The sequence below is a fragment of the Empidonax traillii genome, unplaced genomic scaffold, assembly GCF_003031625.1.
Source record: "Empidonax traillii isolate 1590-97213 ecotype Southwest subspecies unplaced genomic scaffold, ASM303162v1 scaffold289:size826226, whole genome shotgun sequence".
Classification (NCBI taxonomy): domain Eukaryota; kingdom Metazoa; phylum Chordata; class Aves; order Passeriformes; family Tyrannidae; genus Empidonax; species Empidonax traillii.
In genome coordinates, this window is record NW_020955482.1 from 589,818 (window position 1) to 610,658 (window position 20,841).

Genomic DNA, 20,841 nt, shown 5'->3' on the forward strand with positions numbered 1-20,841 from the left:
TGGGCCAAATTCAACCATGTGTGACACAAGGAGAGAGATGCTAACTATGTCCAAGTATGGTTATTACAAGCTACCAAAAAGAAAACAGTGGCTGGGTACATAAAGGGGAAGCTTCAAACCCATGCCCTCCGTGAGACAAAGGACATAATATGAGTTGTATAGTAAAGGGCATAAGTGGGCCAGCTGGCCAGTCAGCACCCAGCTTGGAGCCAGGCATGATGCCTCCTGCTCAGCCAAGAGCTCACCGACACAGAAAAGGAATGATGATGCTGTGGAAAGCAGAGGGAAAATTGAGAGAATAAAACTGTGCTTGTATCGAATGAATCACTTTGATATGTACAGAGAGACTCAGTTTGTTTGGTAACAGCAGCTACTGTGCATGTGAAGTTACCATCTCAGCTATACCAGATTAATCAGATCCCTGCAAGAAACAGAACACAGATAAAACTGTGTAGGTTGACAAAATGTCAATACACAAAACTGATAACTTCTCAGCATCTTCTGAATGCATAAAATGGTCATGTGCTCAGTAGCTGCTCATATTACTAAGATCTCTGTAGACATATATGAGGACTGTTTCCATGGATATTTAATTAATCCAGAAATTTTTTCTCCTATTGCAATCATCATAACAAATACTAAATTTGCAAAGGCTAACTTCATTAGCTTCTTTTCACTCTTGTAAGAACTACAACATGGGAAAACAATTTATTTCAAAAGTAAAATCCAGCAACTGTTACTTCATTCCTCTCAGAACAGCAAATGTGTTTAACTTCAATATGAAAGTGATACTTCGTCAATAAGCAGAAGAGTCGCTGTCTGCTAAAGTGTGAAGAATGTCACGCTGACTTACAACTTTAAAAGAAGATTGAAAGCCTCATCATTTTATCGAGGCAGTTAAGGGCTAAGCAAGAATGTTTCTTCTGAAAATTGTTATCACAGCTCTTTTGTCTAACAAGCCCAAAACCCATACTCAAAGTAGAGCCGAAACCATGTCACGTATTTGCAAATAGGCCTACGGGCATGATTCTATTAATCATCCTTTGGAAAAAGGACTTTCTTCTAATAATAGAAGTAACCACATTAAAAGTACTTTACATCAATGCATCTTAAAAAATACTTCAAAGCAAATGTCATAACCCTCAGTACAGGTAAAAACAACCCAGAAGTTAAGGGAAGCTGGAGGGGTGTTGACAACACAGAAAAGTCTGAGAACACTCACTGCTCCCAGTAACACATTGGGCTGTTTTTTACCTCAGAAGTTATACTGTATGTTTTGATATACACTTTTCCAGGGACTACTTGGAGGAGCAGTTGATAAACCATTCAGATAGAACTGGATAGGTTCAAGAGCTGGGTCAAGAGAAATCTCATTAAATTCAACAAAAGGAAATGCAAAATCCTCCATCTGGGTGGGAATAATCCAATGCACCAGTACAGGCTGGAAAGCAGGTCTGCAGAGAAGGACACAGGGGTACTGAAGAACAAGAAATTCATCGTGACACAGCAATCCACCTTCATGGCAAAGGTCAACAGCATCCTGGGCTGCATTAGGAAAAGCATCACCAGCATGCCGAAGGAGGTAATGCTTGCTCTGTACCCTGCACTGGAAAGGCCACAACTGCAGTACCATGCCCATTTCTGAGCTACCCAGCACAAGGAATGGGCTGATTGGAGTGAGTCCAACACAAGCTCACGGGGACTGAAGCATCTTCTATATGAGGAGAGTTAGAGACCTGTGACTGTTCATCCTGCAGAAGGCTCAGGAGGACCTTATGAATGTGTATAGACACTTGAGATGAGGGATGAAGGCAAGGGAGCCAGACTGTTCTCACTAGTACCCACTGACAGGACAAAAGGTAATAAAAAAAACCTGAAACACAAAATATTCCACCTGAGCTCAAAAAACCCACTTTTTCTTTTGTTTATGATGAGGGTGGTCAAATGCTGGAACAGGTCACCCAGAGGGATTGTGGTGTCTCCATCTATGGAGATATTCAAAACTCTACTGGACACAATATTAGATAACCTGCAGAAAATCATGTTTTATGCAAGTGAAATATTTAGATTGGAAATATACCTTAAATAGCTACCTATTTGTGCTGTTTTTTTCATCCGTATTTCTTCTATCTTCCATTTTACTTTGTAGCATTTCTTCTAATACATAAAAACGTTTAGGGGAAAACAGGTGGGAAATATTAGCCTTTCCTATATGGATGTTTATTAAGAGAAGTCTTTAAGACAACATTATATATGCATATTACAATTTGACTTGTAAATCAGTTATTTCCTGTCCCTAATAAAAAAATTGTTCTTTGACGGTCAAAAAATGAAAATATGCTGGATATAATAAAATTTACAAGTAAGACTTCCAAGAAAGATCACACGTCTATAACAGCATTCAATATGCAGGTTTACACATGCAGGTTAGGAACTAGAAAGCAGTAAAACTACCACCCAATAATGTCTCAGAAGTAAATGCCAAAAATCAAAGCCCTCCTCCTTATTTATGCCAAAATCAAGACGGAATAGTTCTTGTAGAGGATTGGTGCCTTCTGAGACTAACACATTCTTTCTAATTCAGCACGCAGAAAAATTAATTTGCTACTCAGCCAAACTGCTCTACTGCCATACAGGAACACTGATGTTTTCCCTTGTCATTTATAGACAAACTTCAGATGCTCAACTGTCTGAGACAATTGTTATATTCTAATCAAAGCACTACTCTGTTGTGGGAAAACTCAACATACAACTACCCTAAAAGAGATTAAAATGCATAGCTATTAAAAAAATGCATTTTATTTTTTGAGGAGGAATGGTTCTTGGGTATTTTCTTTCCATATTCTCCAAAACAATTTAAAGCAAAATCTCTCCAAAAACCCTGAAAGCCTGTCATTCAATTTACCCTTACATAAGCTTAATTTTCATCTCCTAGACAACTGATACTCATTATGTTTTATGTTAAATTTTCTCATATATTTTTCTCATATTCTTTGATCTAAATTTTTTTCCTCCAGATAGCAAATAATTTTAAAATACGTACAGCCAAAGAGCAAGAAATACTAAAACTGGTTTGTGTTACCCTTAGAGTACTGCTTCGAACCACCTGCAAAGGCAAGTTTTTTAGTACAAAGTATTTCCAATTTTCAAGTGGTCTTGGAATTAATTTGCAGAACCGCCATTCCTCAGGATGCATAAAAATAGGGTAAAGTCTACTGATATGTTGGTTAGCACACAGTAAGTCATGAAATGCAAATACTTAGAAGATATCTCACAATGTTTTGTCTAAGCATACAACGAAAATCAAGAGGAAAGTGGTTCTAGCCAGTAAGTGCACTTAATTCATTTCTGTTGCATATTCAGAAGCATGTAATTGCTTAAGGTATTATCTTTTTTTCTGTGCAAAAGGAACTGGGTTTCTTGCAAATTGCTATTCCTGAGCCAAATTCAACACCCTGTGATGCTGTAAGAGGATTTGCAAATTTTAACCACCTCATCCACTAGAAAACATAATGATCAACTTGAGTATCTAGACTGAAGCACAGCCACTCTTGGGCTTAGTAATTTTATTCAGAACTTCAGTACATTGAACAGACATCGAAGTATCATGTAGTTTGTAAGTACCACAGTGGCTGAAACAATAAAATTATTTCTTTTTAATAAGCAGAGATACTATTTAACCCAGCCAACCATAGAACAAAAAAATATTTATTCATCTCAGTAAATGTGTTTAAAAGTGAGAAAATGGAAAAGCGGTTGTGAAATACTTCAGGCCACCAGCAGTAAAATGGACTATAAATGCCTGCCTGCTTAAAAAGTATTTTAATATTTTGGGAAAATATTTGTAGTTATTGTTAATGGGGGTAGGAACCTTTGAGGTTGCTCCAATTCCAGACCAATATTTCTTATATTGAAAGATTTAATGGCTCCACACTGTAACACATGATGAAAGTAACTTGTCTCACATCTAAGAATACACAAACCATCCAGATAGAACCTGGCCAAAAGCTGCTAAATGGTGCACACAGCAAACCTAAAAACTGACAGCTCTGTAGTACATACAATTCAGACTTTTGAGATATGGAAACTGGCACTGAAATAAACAGTGACAGCTTGAAATCCTGGACAAATTTACACTGCCATCAAATTTTGGCTGGACATGTTCCCAACACAATACAGTATTTCTTTCAGGTTACCCTGTTGGTTTTGGGGTTTTTTTCCCAGGTTCTCTATGCCATAGGAGTAACCAACATTAAGGAAAGCGGAAAAAAACAGGCGTCCTAAAAGCATTTTGAGGGGAAACCCCTCAGCTCCTGTCACTACTGAGGCTTACAATCAGAATTCTAAGGCCAGGAAAGCACTGCTTGAGAAAACTTTCTGCAACAGTAATATTTAAAAAGCCATCTGTTAAGTCACTTAACACACCTTTTACGTCAGTAAATGGGTGTCAATAGGTGTGCTTTTTTCACTGAAGGACTTCCTAAATCCCAGTTTACTACACTGTACTGACCAGCAATATCAAAAGGTGTCAGTAGAATTATGAAACCCAGGAGAGGCTAATCTAACAACAACCAAGAAAATCACCTACCTACAATTTCCTTTTCCAGGAGATGTACTATAAAACAGGTCCATTCTGCATCCTCTACACAGAACATATTTTCTCTATATTTTCCAATAGAAATGCCTCCATCCTTACAATTTTGAGTCAAGCATGACTCTTGGAAAGACTCTTTCTCTCCCTGTCTGCTCTTTTCCACATGCCTAATTCTTCAAGGATCTTTTGACCTATCAGCTCAACATTTAGGGCTTTATAGCTTTTGGCTAATTCTTTTCCTATAAAGGCAGTTCAAAAGAATGTATGTGTGTTGCCTTAGTTCTGTTGATAACTTTATGAAAGAAAAGATATGAAAGAAAACAAGAAATAAAGCAGTATATTTACTCTTTTCTCTAGAGGCATGCTAATAATCTGTTATTCTTAGCAATTAAAATTATTTATTTAAGTCCAGTCATTAGCTAAAAATGATAAACAGGCAATCCAACAGGATGCCTAATTCCACTGACAAGAGCAATCCATAATTGCTGCAGGGTAAAAGACCATCATTATTGCAACATCTGGAAGGCACATGGGGCCTTGAGAAAGGCATGTGTCCATGAGACCTGTATCCATTGTAGGTAAAAAGTCTAAAATAAGGGAATCTACAGAGAAAATCCAGAATTATTCTGGTACTGTACTGGAATAGAAAAAGAAACCTATGTGGAAGGAATAAGAAAGAATCAACAGATAGTTACTGGCTTTTGTTATCAAGGGATGTCATCTGGGAAAGCACCACTGGGAAGGACCACTGGTAAGAGTACTGGTTTGGGTATACCTGCCTAAAAAGAAAACCCAATCCTCTTCTCTTAGGAGATAAATTCAGGGGGTTACTGAGAAAGGACTACTAGAGGAAAAGTAGCAGATGTAAAGCAGAAAAATGTCTGCCTTGCCTTTCAGGTATCTGGAAATCAAAGTGGAAACATACAAAGGTTAGGTGCATGTACTTGCAATTTTGATTTAAAACAAAGGCAAGGCATAGGCAAGGAGACGTAAAGGCTGAAGTGTAAGAATTAATTTACGGTAAGCAAGGAATAAGAGTGGCAACACAGAAATGCTTCATGTTAAAAGCAAGAAGAAAGAAAATAAATGACCTTAATGAGAAAGAAGAGCAAGCAACATGCTCTACTGAAGACTGAAATACTCAGTTCCTTCTGTCTACTGCCTTCATAAAAATGAGATACCTGATCACAAACTGGTATGTACTAGGGCCTGGGGGTATGTTAAATATAGTCCTTAGAGAGCTATATGAACAATCCATTAATTATTAGTGATCATTTTTGTAGATTGATTATCTTGGAGGTTAGAGAATACCTGAGGGCAGTAATGGAGAAAACAGAAGATATATCTTTGAAGGGGATCAAAAAGAATGATACAGAGAACTTGTATATCAGTGAAATTTATGTTCCTACATGAGAATTAGAACCAATTATTAAAAAGACAATCCAGAAGATATGAAAGCTGTTAAACATGAGCTAAAATGAATTTGCCAGGAAGAGGCTTCTGTCAAAACAATGCAATTTTTCCCACTAACTGAACAGCTTGCCTAATGATTGCAGCAACAGATATACTAACTGTTTACTGTGGTAACAACCACAGTAAAGCTTACCAAAATGTTTTGGTGCTACCCAACATTTCCATTAATAATGTCTGGAAAATTAATTATATCAGGTCAATGTGGTTCAAAACTAAAATTCAGCAACCCTATTAACATCTTGTTATCAAGGTGGAAAACAAGTGGCCGTAATTCATTTCATTCATAGCTTAGAGAACAGAATAGAACATACCCCTAATGGAATTTGCAAGAGCCAACCTAAGTCAAAACAGTATCATCTTGGTAACACTGAAAATGGTTTTAAAATCAACAATACATAAAAGTGCAAACTAATGTGAGAAATGAAATGAAGAAATACAAAAAGGGGAAAGAACAGCTAGGTAGCAATACAGTGGGAACAGATCTGGTGTTTATAATTACTGCAAATGAAATAGGTATCAACCCTCTCCTACTGTAGTAGGAAAGAAAAGCATTTTCAAACTGCAGCAGTGTAAGATATCAAGTGCTCTTATAAAATTTGCCTTGTTCTTATTGTTAGGAGATGGAACACTTAGTTCAAGAACCAAGTTTTCATAAATGCATTCTACACACCTGAAAAGTGCATGCCAGGCATTGGAAACAACATCCACTTTTCTTGAGAAATTTATTTACTTGCCTGTTGCATCCTTGTTAATTCTTATATCTATATACATTGCACATCAATAGCAAATTACCCTTTTGACAATTTGTCCCTGGATGTTCAGAAGAAAATCCCTTGCGACAAAATTTTATATACATTTTCCAGAGCCATAACTGCTTCAATATAAGATTTGATAATTTGATTTTTATTAAATTTGATAATTTAATATTTGAATATGTTCCTTCAATATTTCCACTTTCAGTTTCTTAAGACCTACTTTCTATTGTCACTTTTTCTATCATGTTTTAATGGTTGTAGTAAAAATAGGAAGCAATTCTCAGGTGTTCAAATACACAGCTGTTGATATCAAAACCAAAACTTGAAAATAATATACCAGATATTAATTAGCACAAGAGAAATTTAATGTAACAGATGTTTCTCAAACCAAGGTATACCAATCGACGTATTATAGCAATTAGAGAGTCTTACCATTAATTACTGGGGTATAAACAACAATTCCAACCAAGTTAGGATCAGATACAGTTGTGTCCAGAATAAGGCCACCAATACTGAAAAAACAAAGTACAATATTTAGAATAAGGCAAGCAGGACCATTAATTAGTACTTAAAAACTTTTCAGAGCAATCTGTCTAAGAAAATCTTCAAGACACAATTTTCATCTCAATTCACCTTTCCCCTGCGCCATTACCTCATTCTGAGGTACAGACTAACACTGCTGTGGTTAGATATTTATTAAAATTGACTTCTTATTTAACAAAGACCATAGAATACCACTCACTCTACTTTTCAGATTCGTAACTGTCATTGGATTAAATAATCTGTTAGATCAGTGCACAGTCTTGCAGCAGGAGCAGAGTAGCTCACCATTTCCCTCGTTTTGATAGGGCACACTTGTCAATCGCAGATACACCAACCCATCACTAGTCCCCGGCTACTGCTGGCTCCCCCAGTCATTCCCACCTGTGACTAAACTTTGTAACTTCCTCATTTTGGGAAGACTAAAGTTTATTCACACTCTAAATTCTAGAGACTCCTTAAATGTTTCTTCTAAGTACAACCGGGTGTTAAGTGAGATTAACAGAGATACAGGATGATTAGTAAGATGCTTCTATGAAGCAAGACGAATAGACTTACCTGCTTATAATCATGGCAGTTATAACAGGCTCCCATCCTGAATGGAGGACAGTTCTGGTAGCTGGGTGTTTGGCAGCTATGACAATCCCCATCGGAGTCAGAATCAAAAAAAAGGCACCAACCAAAGGAGATACATAGGAATATTTCTCTAAAATAATAACAAAGAAAAAAAAAACAAACCTGTTTTACTTTCAAGACATTCCTATACGTTTTTTTTTCTAAATTACAACTCTAAAAAAAATTATAATATATATCACAATTGAGGATTTTTAATAGTCTTCATCACTACTGCATGTAAAGCTTCAACTACTGCACTGAACAATATGTTTAACATCTGTCATCTCTGATCATTGTCTCCCACCTTCTCAAGGACAGAACTATCTGTACAAAGAAGAAACTTTGAAGAGAATTTCTGTATGATGTTTTATGATAAAAGTGCAATAAGGCTGTGGAATATAAAACATTGCTTTGTAAGTCATATTAAAAAAAATCCTGTATACATTGAAAAAGGATTTTGTTTATACAGAAATTCATAGCATATGAACACTCCCCTTCTTTCCAACACACAGATAATAGGTTTTATACACAAGTCCTTTAAATTGAGTTGGACATAAAATGGATTATAAAAGCTACTCCATTGCTGTAACACTGTTGTAAATGTCTTCTTGAAAAGAACAAAAGCCACAAGTGGCTCTCAGTAGTGAGGGATCTCTAAGGACAGGATACAGACACAGCCTAAAATATTTTTTAAAACAACCTTCTGCTATGATAACACACTAGCACCTTACTGGGATTCTCTGTTTTAACACACTAGAGAGAGCAATAAATAAATAAACTAGCCACCAACCCTCCCCACACTGATGGACAAGGGTAAAGACCACCATTATAATAAGGTATCTGTTTACAAGTTTTAAACTAGTCAACTGAAATTCACCCTGCCTAGGTTTTTTAAGGCAAAAACAACGAAAAAAATTAAGGCAAGGCAGTTGGTCCCTACCAGAACTCCAAATTCCACTGCCTGTCTATTTAACTAAATTAAAAACAGAACTATAAAAGCAATTAATAGTTTAGAATTATCTTACAGAATCTGTCACAAGTGAGCTATGGGAGACTCTACTTTCAGGGCACCTTAAGACTATAACAGCCTGTAAAGATTAACCTTGAGATACATCTTTTAAGGAAGGGTAGCTATCTTTCTCTTCATATTTAATTCACAGAAGAAGCAAAAATATTTTACAATAGCTGGAGAACGGGAAGAGGAAATAAATGACCTCTCTTTTAGGGTTCACTTTACTCCATTTTTGATAGATTTATAGCAGGTAGCTTACATGGTAAAAGGAATCTCACTCAACCTGTCTCTGCTATAGAATTTGCACCATCCCACAGCAGAAGATAAACACCTAAAAGCAACTCAGCTCTTCAGTGAACTTCTGACTATGACATTAAATTAAAAAAGAAAGGAGGGAAGAGGAAAAACCAAGATTCTGATCTTCATTTACTTTAAGCCCTCATTCTTTTAGTAAACAGTGATATAAATTAACACTCTAGTTCAGAGAACTCAGATGTTTAATGTATTTACTGTGACATATTGTTCAGTGTAGTGCCACTGAAAGTAATGCAGCCTCTGGTAGAAACTAGAGGTAAGCTGGAAATACACTATTTCAAAGCAACCGGTAGGAACCTGAAAATAATAATGTGAATCACACAATTTGTCTTCTCAACCCGGATCCAACATGCAAGAGATATAAATGCATATATTTAAACCCCATTCTGTGAAAGAAAATGAAAGCTTTAAACATACTTTTCAGATCATTACTGACAAGTGACAATCAACAGGGACCTCCACATTTAATATACGGATGTTCCTATTCCATTGCATTCCTCGTCTTCTGTTGGAGGAAAGGTGCCAGGACAGAGCGACGGTCCTGGGGAGCCCTCTAGTGCTTTTCCCCAGCTATTTAACAACGATTCACAGACACGGCTCCGTTTAAGAAGCTGCTAAGAACTGTTAACCTTCTACTGTTTAATCCCTGTGTTTGATAGCTTTGTCGTTATTTTTAAAGCACTCAGATGAACCTTTCAGAAACTACATATATGACAGTGACCAAACAAGATGTTTCATTCAGGCCTAGCACAGTCCTTTTCCCTGCGTCTCCTGGGTCATTGCATCAAAACAAAGCCTGTAAACCTCTGTTACAGCATACAGCTTGTACACAAATCATTTCCCTCCTTACAGTCTTGACTGAAAACACCTAGTCCCATGCAGAGAGCAGCCAGAAGCTTAAACATTTGTTTCAGACCATTTGAGTAGTCAGGCTAATAAATCATAGGGAACAATAGTTAATTCTGAACACAGTTTCATTACTAGCCTATAAACTGTGAGTTTCCTTATAACATTCCCACTGGGCTTCTTATTCTAGCATTAGGAAAGCAGGGAAATGACAGAAAGAACATATGAATATCTGCACTGGAGGAGGCCAAAGTTCTCATCTACTCTAGTATCCTTTGACTATGGTCAACAGTTCAGGTTGTGGAGAGAAGAACAGAAAGATGACAGGCTTTGAGTGACGCTTCTTTCAGTGGTCCTGCTGCTGTTTGTATCAGGGATTTCATTACTCAAGTTTTCTGTCTGCATCTGTCCTCTCTGACTAATTTATCTGAAGAGTTTTCTAAAATCACTTTGATCCTCTTAACACAGTAAGTTTCCCATCCCACTCCTGTATTATGTAAAAAAATTTACTTTTGCAACCTGTTGCTTAATCATTTTCTGAATGCCTCTTCCCTGCCACTCACAACTTCATAAACCTCTCCCAAGCATAAGTTACTCCATACTTTTAGTCCTTGTAACTATTTCATAGTTCAAATACGCACATCTTGGAAACAACACATTTCCAAGGGCTTTGTGGCATGTTCCTACTTTACAAACACTCTCTGCTTCCTAAAAGAAAGAAATATAAAGAAATCGAAAAAAAAAAACCTACAAAGAGCAGAAGTGCTTCTTTTAGCAGTAACTAGATAATTCCACATATTACCAAAAGACAAGTACTTCCAGAAGACCTTATGGAAAGAAAACTAGGAATAACTCTTAGAAACACATTTGAATGCACTAATCCTTCCCCCTACACGTGTGGGATCTATTCTTCAATTGCAGCAGCACAGTAAAATTCGAGTGGTCATGTCAGCTGTAAAAGTAGCAAAGGATCAGTTCAAACTGGCCTCACTTCTTTTTTTATTCCTCTGAGACACATTAGGCCATCTGTAAGTAGAGGTGTAAATCTCTGGAAATATGGGAAAGGAATAAAAAAGTGCAGGTTTCTTTCCTCATCTTCTTCTTGGGGTTGAGTGTTTTTTGTTTAGGTTTTAGAGATTAAAAAGAAAAGTACGTTATAGAAGAAACTAAAATATTATTAGCAATTACTTACTTCTTGAAAAAAACCCACATATAACCTTATATAAAGCATTGGAAGCAGTACTAATACGGTACAAAATAATGTATGCTGTTTACTTACAAATTACAAACGTAACTACTATTAAAATACCAGTACCTGCAACTAAGTTTAAAAGCCTTACTTACACAGGACAGCTCAAATTTTTGCGTGAAAAGGCTTGAACAATGAGCACAGCTGAAAAGAATATACATGATGATATCAGCATCTCTGGTAAATTACAGACAAAACAATATCTGACCTGTGGTATACTACACTGTAATTGTCTACTGTTACGTCTTTTAAAGTACAATAAACTTTAAATAGTTTCTATGGAATGAGTTATTTGCAGCAATGATTTAAGGTTCTGAACATACTTCTTCTCCTGTGAGAAAATGTTGGGGGTTTTTGTTTGTTTCTTCATGGGGGAGAGTAAGAAACAGGAAGAAAAAAGACTGAACTGTCAGTTACTCATTCTCATTTTCCAAGCTCACATCTCCTCTGTGACAATCCAGCATTTTATTACACAAGTTACCATCTGAGCTTGCTTCCAATAATAACTATATATTAATTTTAGCAGACATTGTGATTATGAACCTTGGTCAGTGGTCTGCTCCTTTCCTTTAAAAGATGGATTTAGACACTATAGGGCTTAGAAATCAGAGAAAAAAGTTTCAAGGTGAGTATATAAACACACAAGTAACTAGCAGAAGAGAAGAATAATTAGTTTGGAACTATTTATTCACCTGTTCACAGCTATTAGTGGGAAAGTAAGAGAACAGTAAAAAACTGTCATGAAGAAGCCAGACAGAATTTGTGCATTAAGTTGGATTAGATCATTGCCCTCTGTAGTTAGCAGTCAACAAAGACCTTCCCTCTGGAGCTAAGCTATTCAGTGTGGTTATATATCTTTTCATCTTTCATAGCAGAACTGCTTTCTGAAGAAAGCTACTGCTAAAAAAAGCATAGTTTTGTTTAAAAGATCGCCATCAAATTTATAAGACAAAACAAAACCAACAAAGCAGAAGACAGCTGGGACATTATTTGGAGAAGCTGGAAGTGGTTACTTCATTTACTGAAAAGCAGAAGGAAACACTGGTAAAATCCAGCACAGGTACTGGGAACAGCAGGGAGACATGGAGGGAAACTGTGAGGGAAATGGGAAAGAGCTGAGGAAACTGGTATTGGAAGTTGGTATTGGAAACAAGAAAGTATTGCAATGGGAGCTGGAAAGCACTTGGATGGAATCAAAAGGAAACTCACAATAGTCTTGGTGCAACTCATTTAAAAGTTGTATTAATTCTAAATCTATCTAAATTTAGGCTTCACTTCTTTAAATATGTACTTGTGGTCGACTTGCTATTGTTACTCAAATTACTTCAACTATTTTTATTCTGATTTCCAGGCATAGCTAGCTGCAGGTCAAAACATATTTGACTGGTGTCTAAAACCACACCTTAAAACAAAAACACTCAGAGCAGAACTCCTCTCCCAGCAGCCCCTCCAGATAGCCAGTTTAACTCCTTCCCCTCAGAGCAATGGGAGAATGATTCAAAAGGACTCAGGGAAGCAAATATTTGATTTAGGGGTGGACATTCAAGAAAACATTCCTGGATGAAGATAACTCCCCTCCCCCCCCCCTCAAGAAAGCAGAGTAAATTCAGCAACTACAGGTTGCAATTCACATGTGGATTGAATGTGATACTGTCAAAGACTTTCAAATACTCATACCTTGTGCCAAAGTTCAGGTTAGTGACTTCTATGATCTTATTTAAAATAAAAAAAATAATTTAAAAAGCATGGCATAATGTTGCACTCTAAGGTTTACCATTTAACGGCATAAATGTTAACAAAAGAGTCAGTCAAGCTTAAAGGTTTGTTGAACCTCCCCCTCCCTGCCTTTTTTCCCCACCCTCCTAACCCCATAGAGGTTTCTGGAATTCATACACACTTAGAAACATACTTACCAAGGCAAGTATAAAGACCCTGACTTATCCATGCTAGTATAGCAAGAGTGATAAGATCTCCAAAACTTGCTGCTATAGGAGTGGCAACATTGTCAGGATTAATACCAGTCTTCTTGGATCCAACGATAACTCCAACCATTATTATCCCTGAATTCAGCAAAGAAGACAGTACAGTAACTATATACACTGTTTTAATTCCACAGAAAATTCCAAGACTATGGTAATTTCAAACCTAATAAATAAGAAGTCAGTGCTTTTGTCCCAAAATGATTGCTCTTCCCACCTGAGCGATGTCTGTATTTTTAAGTTTTAGCTACTTTAAAAAATGGAGTTATATATTTTTTAAAAATACAGTAAGCACACAAAAAACAATCAAGAACCTTTTGTACAATGAACTATTTTCCTTATGACTAGAATTATTACTATTGAAATTGTAAAGCAGCCATTTCCTGAAGAAAAAAATATTCAGTGTATTATTTCCAGACCCTAATAACTTTTACTTGCTGGAATTTAAATCACCATAGGCTGAAAACAATGTAAGATTAAACACTTTGACATCTGATATTGTGCGAGACTGTCATGGACTTAGCACCAAACCCCAAGATGCATAATATATTAAAAAGAAGACAACATATAGAAAACCTTACTTGCTACACAGCTAAAAAAAATTAAATTAAAGGTGTTGGTTTCTATTTTTTTCCCATAAACAGCAACACTAACTTTTAAGAGACATCTCACCGGAGAATCCAAGTGGCTACAAAAAATAGAATTCATATTGTTATCAACAGTCTTTGGCATAACCTGAGTAACTTCCCTCTCATCATATATTATACATAAGAGCTTCACCTGTGTATACTGTCCTTAATGTTATATTATGTATTGTAGGCTTCATCAGGAGTTCACTCTCAAGAAACTGCCTAAAGAATTATTTTATATTCTTAAAACATAAATTAATAAAATATATTTAAATATAATTATGCACCATGAAATTCTCAAAAGAAAGAACTGAAGTGATCCTGTAGGATCACAATATTTCAAAAGCGCCTATTTCACGTGTAGGAAAATGAAGTTTACAAAGCAATTTCCTGTGCTGGCTCATCACCAGGAAACAACAGAAGTTTCTCTTTATGTCCAAGTCACACATGAGAAGTGGAAAAAATACACTCATGTTCCCCAGTTCTCTTGTTGCCCTTAATTCTGCACACGATCAAACTCAATGGCTTTGCAGTCATTAAAAAAACATGTGTGGTCTTAATTCCACACAAAACTTTAACAATTTTGTAATTTTCTCATAAGTAAGCATATCAAATTAGTAAAACATTTTCCTTGACTGACTAATCTTAAGACTACTGACTATGTATTTTCAATAAGAACATGTCACAAGTAGAGGTACTTTCCTCCTCCCCTTCACATCTATTAAGAACAGTCTTTTATAGTTAAATGTTTCCTGACAATTAGAAGAGAAGATTAAATTCATCATGCCATATTGCTCCAGAAAGACACTGGCACTGTTTGTATAGTGGGACTTGAACTTGGCCCAAACCCTTCAAATAAGGAGCCAACTTGTTTACTTCAGATACAAAGCAGAGCACAAAGTAACACAAAAGCAGCATGGTCAACCTGGAACTTTGAATTCAGCTAAGATAACATCCAGGCTCACTTCAGTTTAATTACAAATAAGTTTCACCTGCTTAGAACTAAGAATATATTTTGTACATTAATGAATATAGAAAGCACTGGGAGAAGTTCATCATATCAGGTGAAACCTAAAACCCATACTTTTTGGTTTAGATATGCTCAGGAGGCCATGAAAATCAAAAGCTTTGGAAAGAACATGACTGAAGAGAAATGCAATATGCTCACCCATATGGAAATTGCAAAAGGGCATCCTATCCTCTGCTGGTCTTCAGATGTATTATCCCTGACTGGATTTAAATTTTTAAGGAATAGCAACATAATACACATTCAGCATCCACAGAAAACTAAGTAAGTGCAAAAAGTAATACATATACTCCACTTGCCTTGTAAAAGAGAAGCTATGAAGGCAGTTGCTACGCTGCTAGAACACAAAAGGACTGAGTGATCAAAGCGGTATTTGCCCTCTGGAATCCAGCCCAAAATAACTGCTGCCACTGCTGCCAGAAAGCCAACCACTGTTGCCTGAACCTGGAAAAGAAAAAGAAGGTGGACAACTCTTAAAATAACTGATAGACTCAGGAAGACTACAGAATACTGTTCTGTTATTCTTTCCTCCTATCTACATTTACATGCACGGTATAAAAGGAGCCTGCTCATCCATTTTGTAGAGATGATGACAACCTTGGATGACGAAGAATAAAAATCTTAGGCCAGCAGAAAAAGTTTTACCATCCTTTTAGAGACTCCAGAACAGCAAAAGTAAAATCAGGGAGAGGAGCTCAGGATTTAGGAGAGGGCAATGCCTAAAGAGGCTTCTAAATCCCTTAAAACAATGAAGTCACAGAATAACTATTTCACCTTTGAGCATGTTATATTATAACATATGAACAAGAAATAGTTTTCAATCTTAAAAAATAGTTGGTTTGGAGAACAACCACTCCTTTCCTCAAATGATCCAGCCATTTAAAATACTGTTGATTATCCAAAAGCTCTATCACATATTTCCTTTAAACATTGAATACAATACAAATACAGTACTAGAATCATTTCAAAGGTCAAATTTAAAGGTTTTGCCAAATCTGAAATTTTTCTCTAATCATCCACAGATCCTCTCACCAAAAAAATTAAAAAGGAAATGCCCTTGGTACAGTCACAAATAATACTTTACCTCTTCTTCTAATAAATAGAAACTCATACTGTTTTAAAGAAGAGCAACACTATACACAAAAAATAAAAAAATCAAGCAAACATTGTACAGTAAGTATAAGCCAGTAGAGCAGAGCTAGTTTCCCATTAATACTATCCACCTCCATACTTACCAATTTTGTGATCTGACTTTTTCAATAATTGGCTCACTTATAAGATTTAATCAAATTAACCTCTTATATTTACCTGTTTTAAGGCCAAATTGCCAATTATTAGGTTCCATTTCTCAATGGGAGAATCCATTTTTCCAATATTTACCTATTAAAATCACAAAAGAAATTCAGACAATTGAGTTAAAGATTCTATTACTTGAAAATGCACTAAGAAGGCAGAAACCCATAAATAATTCAGTTAATACAATAAAAAAAGACATTTCTACTGAAAACAAGCCATATTTTTCCAAGTCTAGCATTGTTTTTGGTTTTAAATTGTACTTAGAGTATCTTTCAAAAAGCAGCTAAACTTGATGCAGTTTTACATAGTTTAACATTAGCTTACTGTGCAAGATATACTGGCTATCTCACATTCCAGGAATGTCCAAGCACCACCAGTGATTGTTGGATCAGTGGTTAGAAGATCCCTTTAGACTGAACTTGTTTCTATGGTCCTTAAATTCTGAAAATAAAAAATGCTAAAATCTAATACTGTTTAGCATTCTAACTTTTCCTTTATACAATACAGCCAGAGACTTATGATGCTATAAATGATTTAAGTCCAGTACTAAGGTAGTAGCTGGAAAGACAGAAAATAAATTATTTTAAGAAACTAAAAAGTACATAATACTTTTTATAATGTATTTCCTTTTTTTTTTTTTTTTGAGTTAGAGGACAAGATCTGATGAATAGTACAAACCACTGCAGTATGACTGTTTAAAATAACTTCCTTTTTGAGATAACAGAATGATTTTTTTACATTTTGAGCATAAATGTTGGTGGTTTTTTTTTCCCATGTAACATTAATTTATAGGATAACATACTTCTCAAAACACAGAAAGTCTTCACGCATATCTTTTTCATCTTTCGATAATTTCTTTTCAATAGATTTCAATTCAATTTCTTTTCCGCTTTGTTTCACTTTGTGGTAGTAGTGACTTGCATGGAACAAAGTACTAAAAGAAATGCTAATTTAAAAACTTAGAAATATACTAAGACACTTAACCTCAATTTATATTATAAATATAGTGTTCAAAGTAGAGTCAAAGCTCCACAAATACATCCACTAGGCTTAGACAGGACAACAATGTTTCACAAAGTGCAGATAAGAATCTCCTTTGCATCCTTCTTAGATATATCTGCTAAGTGAACAGAAGCTCTATGGAGAGCTTCACTCTTTCTCTGCTTTGAAGAAGTTCTGGCAAAGCACCCAAAAAATCCCTGTTCAAACAGTAATCCTGCAAAATGCTTAATCCAGCCTAAAAGTGAGCTGCTGCCAAATGCCATGTTTCTTCTTTCCCCTGCTATCAGCTACACATTCACATTTTCTTTCTTGAAACATATCAACCAACTCCATGAGTGAGTTCCTGGCAACACGAATTTCCTTGCTGGTTTGATGGAAAACACTTTTTTTCAGGGAGCAAAAAAGGGTTTATCTTCTATAAAATTATCTGGTCCATCACACACAACTATGTAACCGTGCACAATAGCTTTCAGGGTTTGGGAGAGAAAAAGAGCAGGACCAATCCTTGCAGATATAGATTTCCATCAAGTAAGATCAAGTTTATTGTGATACTGTGAAATGAATGGACCTAAACAAAACATGATTCTGCCCAACCCTGATAACACATAGTCAAAAAAAAAAGAGCCTGCACAAGTTTACAGGACTGAAATGACTGAACAAGAGGTGTTTTGGTGTTGGTTGGTGGGTGAGGGTTTTTTTCCTATTGGTTTGTTTTTTGGTTTGGTTTTTTTTTTCCCCTCTTAAAAAATGAAAAAGGAATAGGGAGAAAAGGCAACCATGTAAATTGAGACAATGAGAATGACCCAAAGAACAGAACAAAGCTGAAAAGCTGGAGAACAGAAAACAAAATATAAAATAAATATCATGCTTGAATGGGTAGCTGACCTAAGTGCACTCACACAGTTATGCCAGGACAGCACTGGGCAGAGGGAGAAGGGTTTACAGAGGCAGAACTCCAGAGACACTTGGTTTGCTCTTTGTTGTCTGTATTCTACACATGAAGTAACTTCTTGTGGAATAAAAATTGATGTTTTAAAAACAGCAGGCTGTAAGATAGCCAGTGTATGGAGAGCTAACACTAACAACAAAGAGAAGTCCAAACTATGCCCTGAGGTAGATTAAAAATAGAGTCTTGAGACAGATTTAGTGACATAACTGATTCTAAAGCGGATGGGAAAATGAGTGATCAGTAAGAAGCAGCTAAAGTAGGAATGTGGACAAGAAGATGAATGAAAGTGACAAGACTTGAAATCAGATGTACTATAGAGAACAGAATCTTGCTAACACAACACTAATTTTTAGCTGACCATATAATTACAATGAAGATAATTAGTTAACAGTCCCAGGAGCACAGACATGTCTACAAATTCAGATGCAATTCTAAGCTAAGTGAGCAAGCAGGGTATGACTTAACTCCAATGCTGAACTCATATTAGAAATTTCCTTCTCAAAAGGTAAAGCTAGTCACACGTGCACAGTCTTGTATTTACTTAAAGAAAAGTGTCTGGTGGGGAGCCAGATGGTGCAAATTTAGGTGCAAATTAGAAAAGGAAATAGTAATCATACAACTGGCCCCTAAACAACTGTTTAGATATACTCAGAATTAATATTCTCCTTCCATTCTCACCTAGGTTGAGGATGACAGGATCAAAGGCTGGGTGGCTAAGGAGAGTAGGGGGGGTCAATGAAATCAATGTGAAGAATGCAAAGATCAGAATAGCCTCTTTCTGAGAGAAATGGCATGTAAATTGCAGGTCTAGTAGTCTAGAGTTTTTGATTAAACTCTTCAGGAGGTAATGATACAATATGACACAGGACCTGCTTTTAAACCTGGAGGAGGCAAAGCAATGAAGGCAACTGCCCTGGAGTTAGTTAATTAATATCTGCTAACTAAGCCCAAGCCACCAACTTAGAAGTAGTTACCTGTGACAGTTGTCCACAGCTTGGGGATTTTTTTTGTTTGTAGTTTGAGGTTTTTGTTTGGGATTTTTTGTTTGGTTTGGGGGGTTGTTTATTTTTTTAACTAACAATTAGAAATATTAGAGTTCTTGTGTATTTGTTTGCCTTTGCCGTAGCACTCGGGGGGAATGGGGTTGTCAATCCACCAGGTCACAGACCTGTGCACATTGCAGCTGGTTCTGAATGTGAAAAAAGACACAGGAGACAAAGCTGGAAGGTTCTTTACAAGATAAAAACCTCCCTTTCGTTTTTGTTTTTTGTTTTCTTTTTGACATAAAAAAACCTAAATATAATCTTCTTAGCATTTCCTGGATAAGGAATGATCTATACTGTTCTTATTTTGTAAACTATTGTTCCTTAAACCTCCACTATGTTGTGCACATGCACATGCACTCACACACTCTACAGTATTTACTGATGAGCTCTTCACTGGCAAGAACAAATTAGAGCCACCACGGGCAAAAGAGAGAACACTCACCAAACTCTAACAAGCTTCTACCGCCTCCCTGTGAAGGATGTCCAATGAACTTATGACTAAGGAAGTCCTGGAAAGTATTTCAATTACCTTTGTAACTTAGTCCATGGTCTGTCATGATTCTTGAAGAAAACAGGTCGTACAAGGAAATTCAAGGCGTTAGAAAACAAACAACCGAATAACCAAAAAAACCCCCACAAGTCTGTTGATGCAAAGCTGGGTGCCAGTAGTGCTGTGATTGAGCAACACCAAAGAAACTGGAACTCCCACACACCACAGAGCACTGCTGGAAGACAAGTACACTTCACTGATCTCTTCTTAGCCAGTTAATTAACCCTCACAGTAGAAGGACGTGAACAGAACTGGCTAACTTGATTTGGGCAAGACAGATGTACGACAATTTCTGGTACTGGGATGACAGGAAGCCCTCATGGCATGCTTGAATAAAAACTTCTGAAGCATCAACTGATTTATGTCTTGATGAGACTTAATGACAGTGGTAAGTGGCACTTGTAACACTCCTCAAACTAAGTCTTCTCGGTATTGAATTGATTCTTGGTAGGAGCTTGGGGTTCAAATGGCCAAATTGGCTCTGAAAATTCACATTCAAGACATATTGAAGAAAACATTTAGTGCACCCTTAACATACAGATCATGTTACCCCAGTTACTGGGATACTCTTTAGAGGGGAGTGGCCTGAAACTCACGATGCCAACTATAGTTTACCACCAGACGTGCAGCCTGTGTTGTGGAAACTCCAGTATCTTTTATTCGTATTTATCTTCAAGAGGGAGATCAGCTCCTGCTTTGGTAACAGTTTGGGTGGATAATAAGAACTGAGGTCAGGAGTCCCAGTGCAGAAAAAGGGTCTGCATGACCCTTTTCCAAATGTCCCTTGAGAACAGTGATGTTCACAAACAAGATAGGGATGGTAAGGGTGGGAAATTCAGCCACTGACTGACCCAGAGAAGCTCTAGAGTTATGATCTGGCAAAGGTCATAAGCTCAACTGAGACAAAGAACTAAAGATCCCATTAACTGAAACAGAAGTGGTGAAGCTGATTCTGACCCTCTTT

General features: G+C 36.5%; 1 protein-coding gene across 1 annotated transcript in view; it reads right to left on the bottom strand.

Annotated features, from left to right (window-relative positions):
• SLC41A2 (solute carrier family 41 member 2) overlaps nucleotides 1–20,841 on the bottom strand; it is a 45,433-nt gene that overhangs the window by 13,736 nt on the left and 10,856 nt on the right. The window contains exons 4-8 of the mRNA XM_027890460.1: nucleotides 16,343–16,414; nucleotides 15,334–15,478; nucleotides 13,313–13,459; nucleotides 7,921–8,068; nucleotides 7,255–7,334 (exon numbers count right to left, since the gene is read on the bottom strand). Of these exons, the coding sequence (XP_027746261.1) occupies nucleotides 7,255–7,334; nucleotides 7,921–8,068; nucleotides 13,313–13,459; nucleotides 15,334–15,478; nucleotides 16,343–16,414 (592 nt within the window). The remainder of the gene's footprint in view (nucleotides 1–7,254; nucleotides 7,335–7,920; nucleotides 8,069–13,312; nucleotides 13,460–15,333; nucleotides 15,479–16,342; nucleotides 16,415–20,841) is intronic.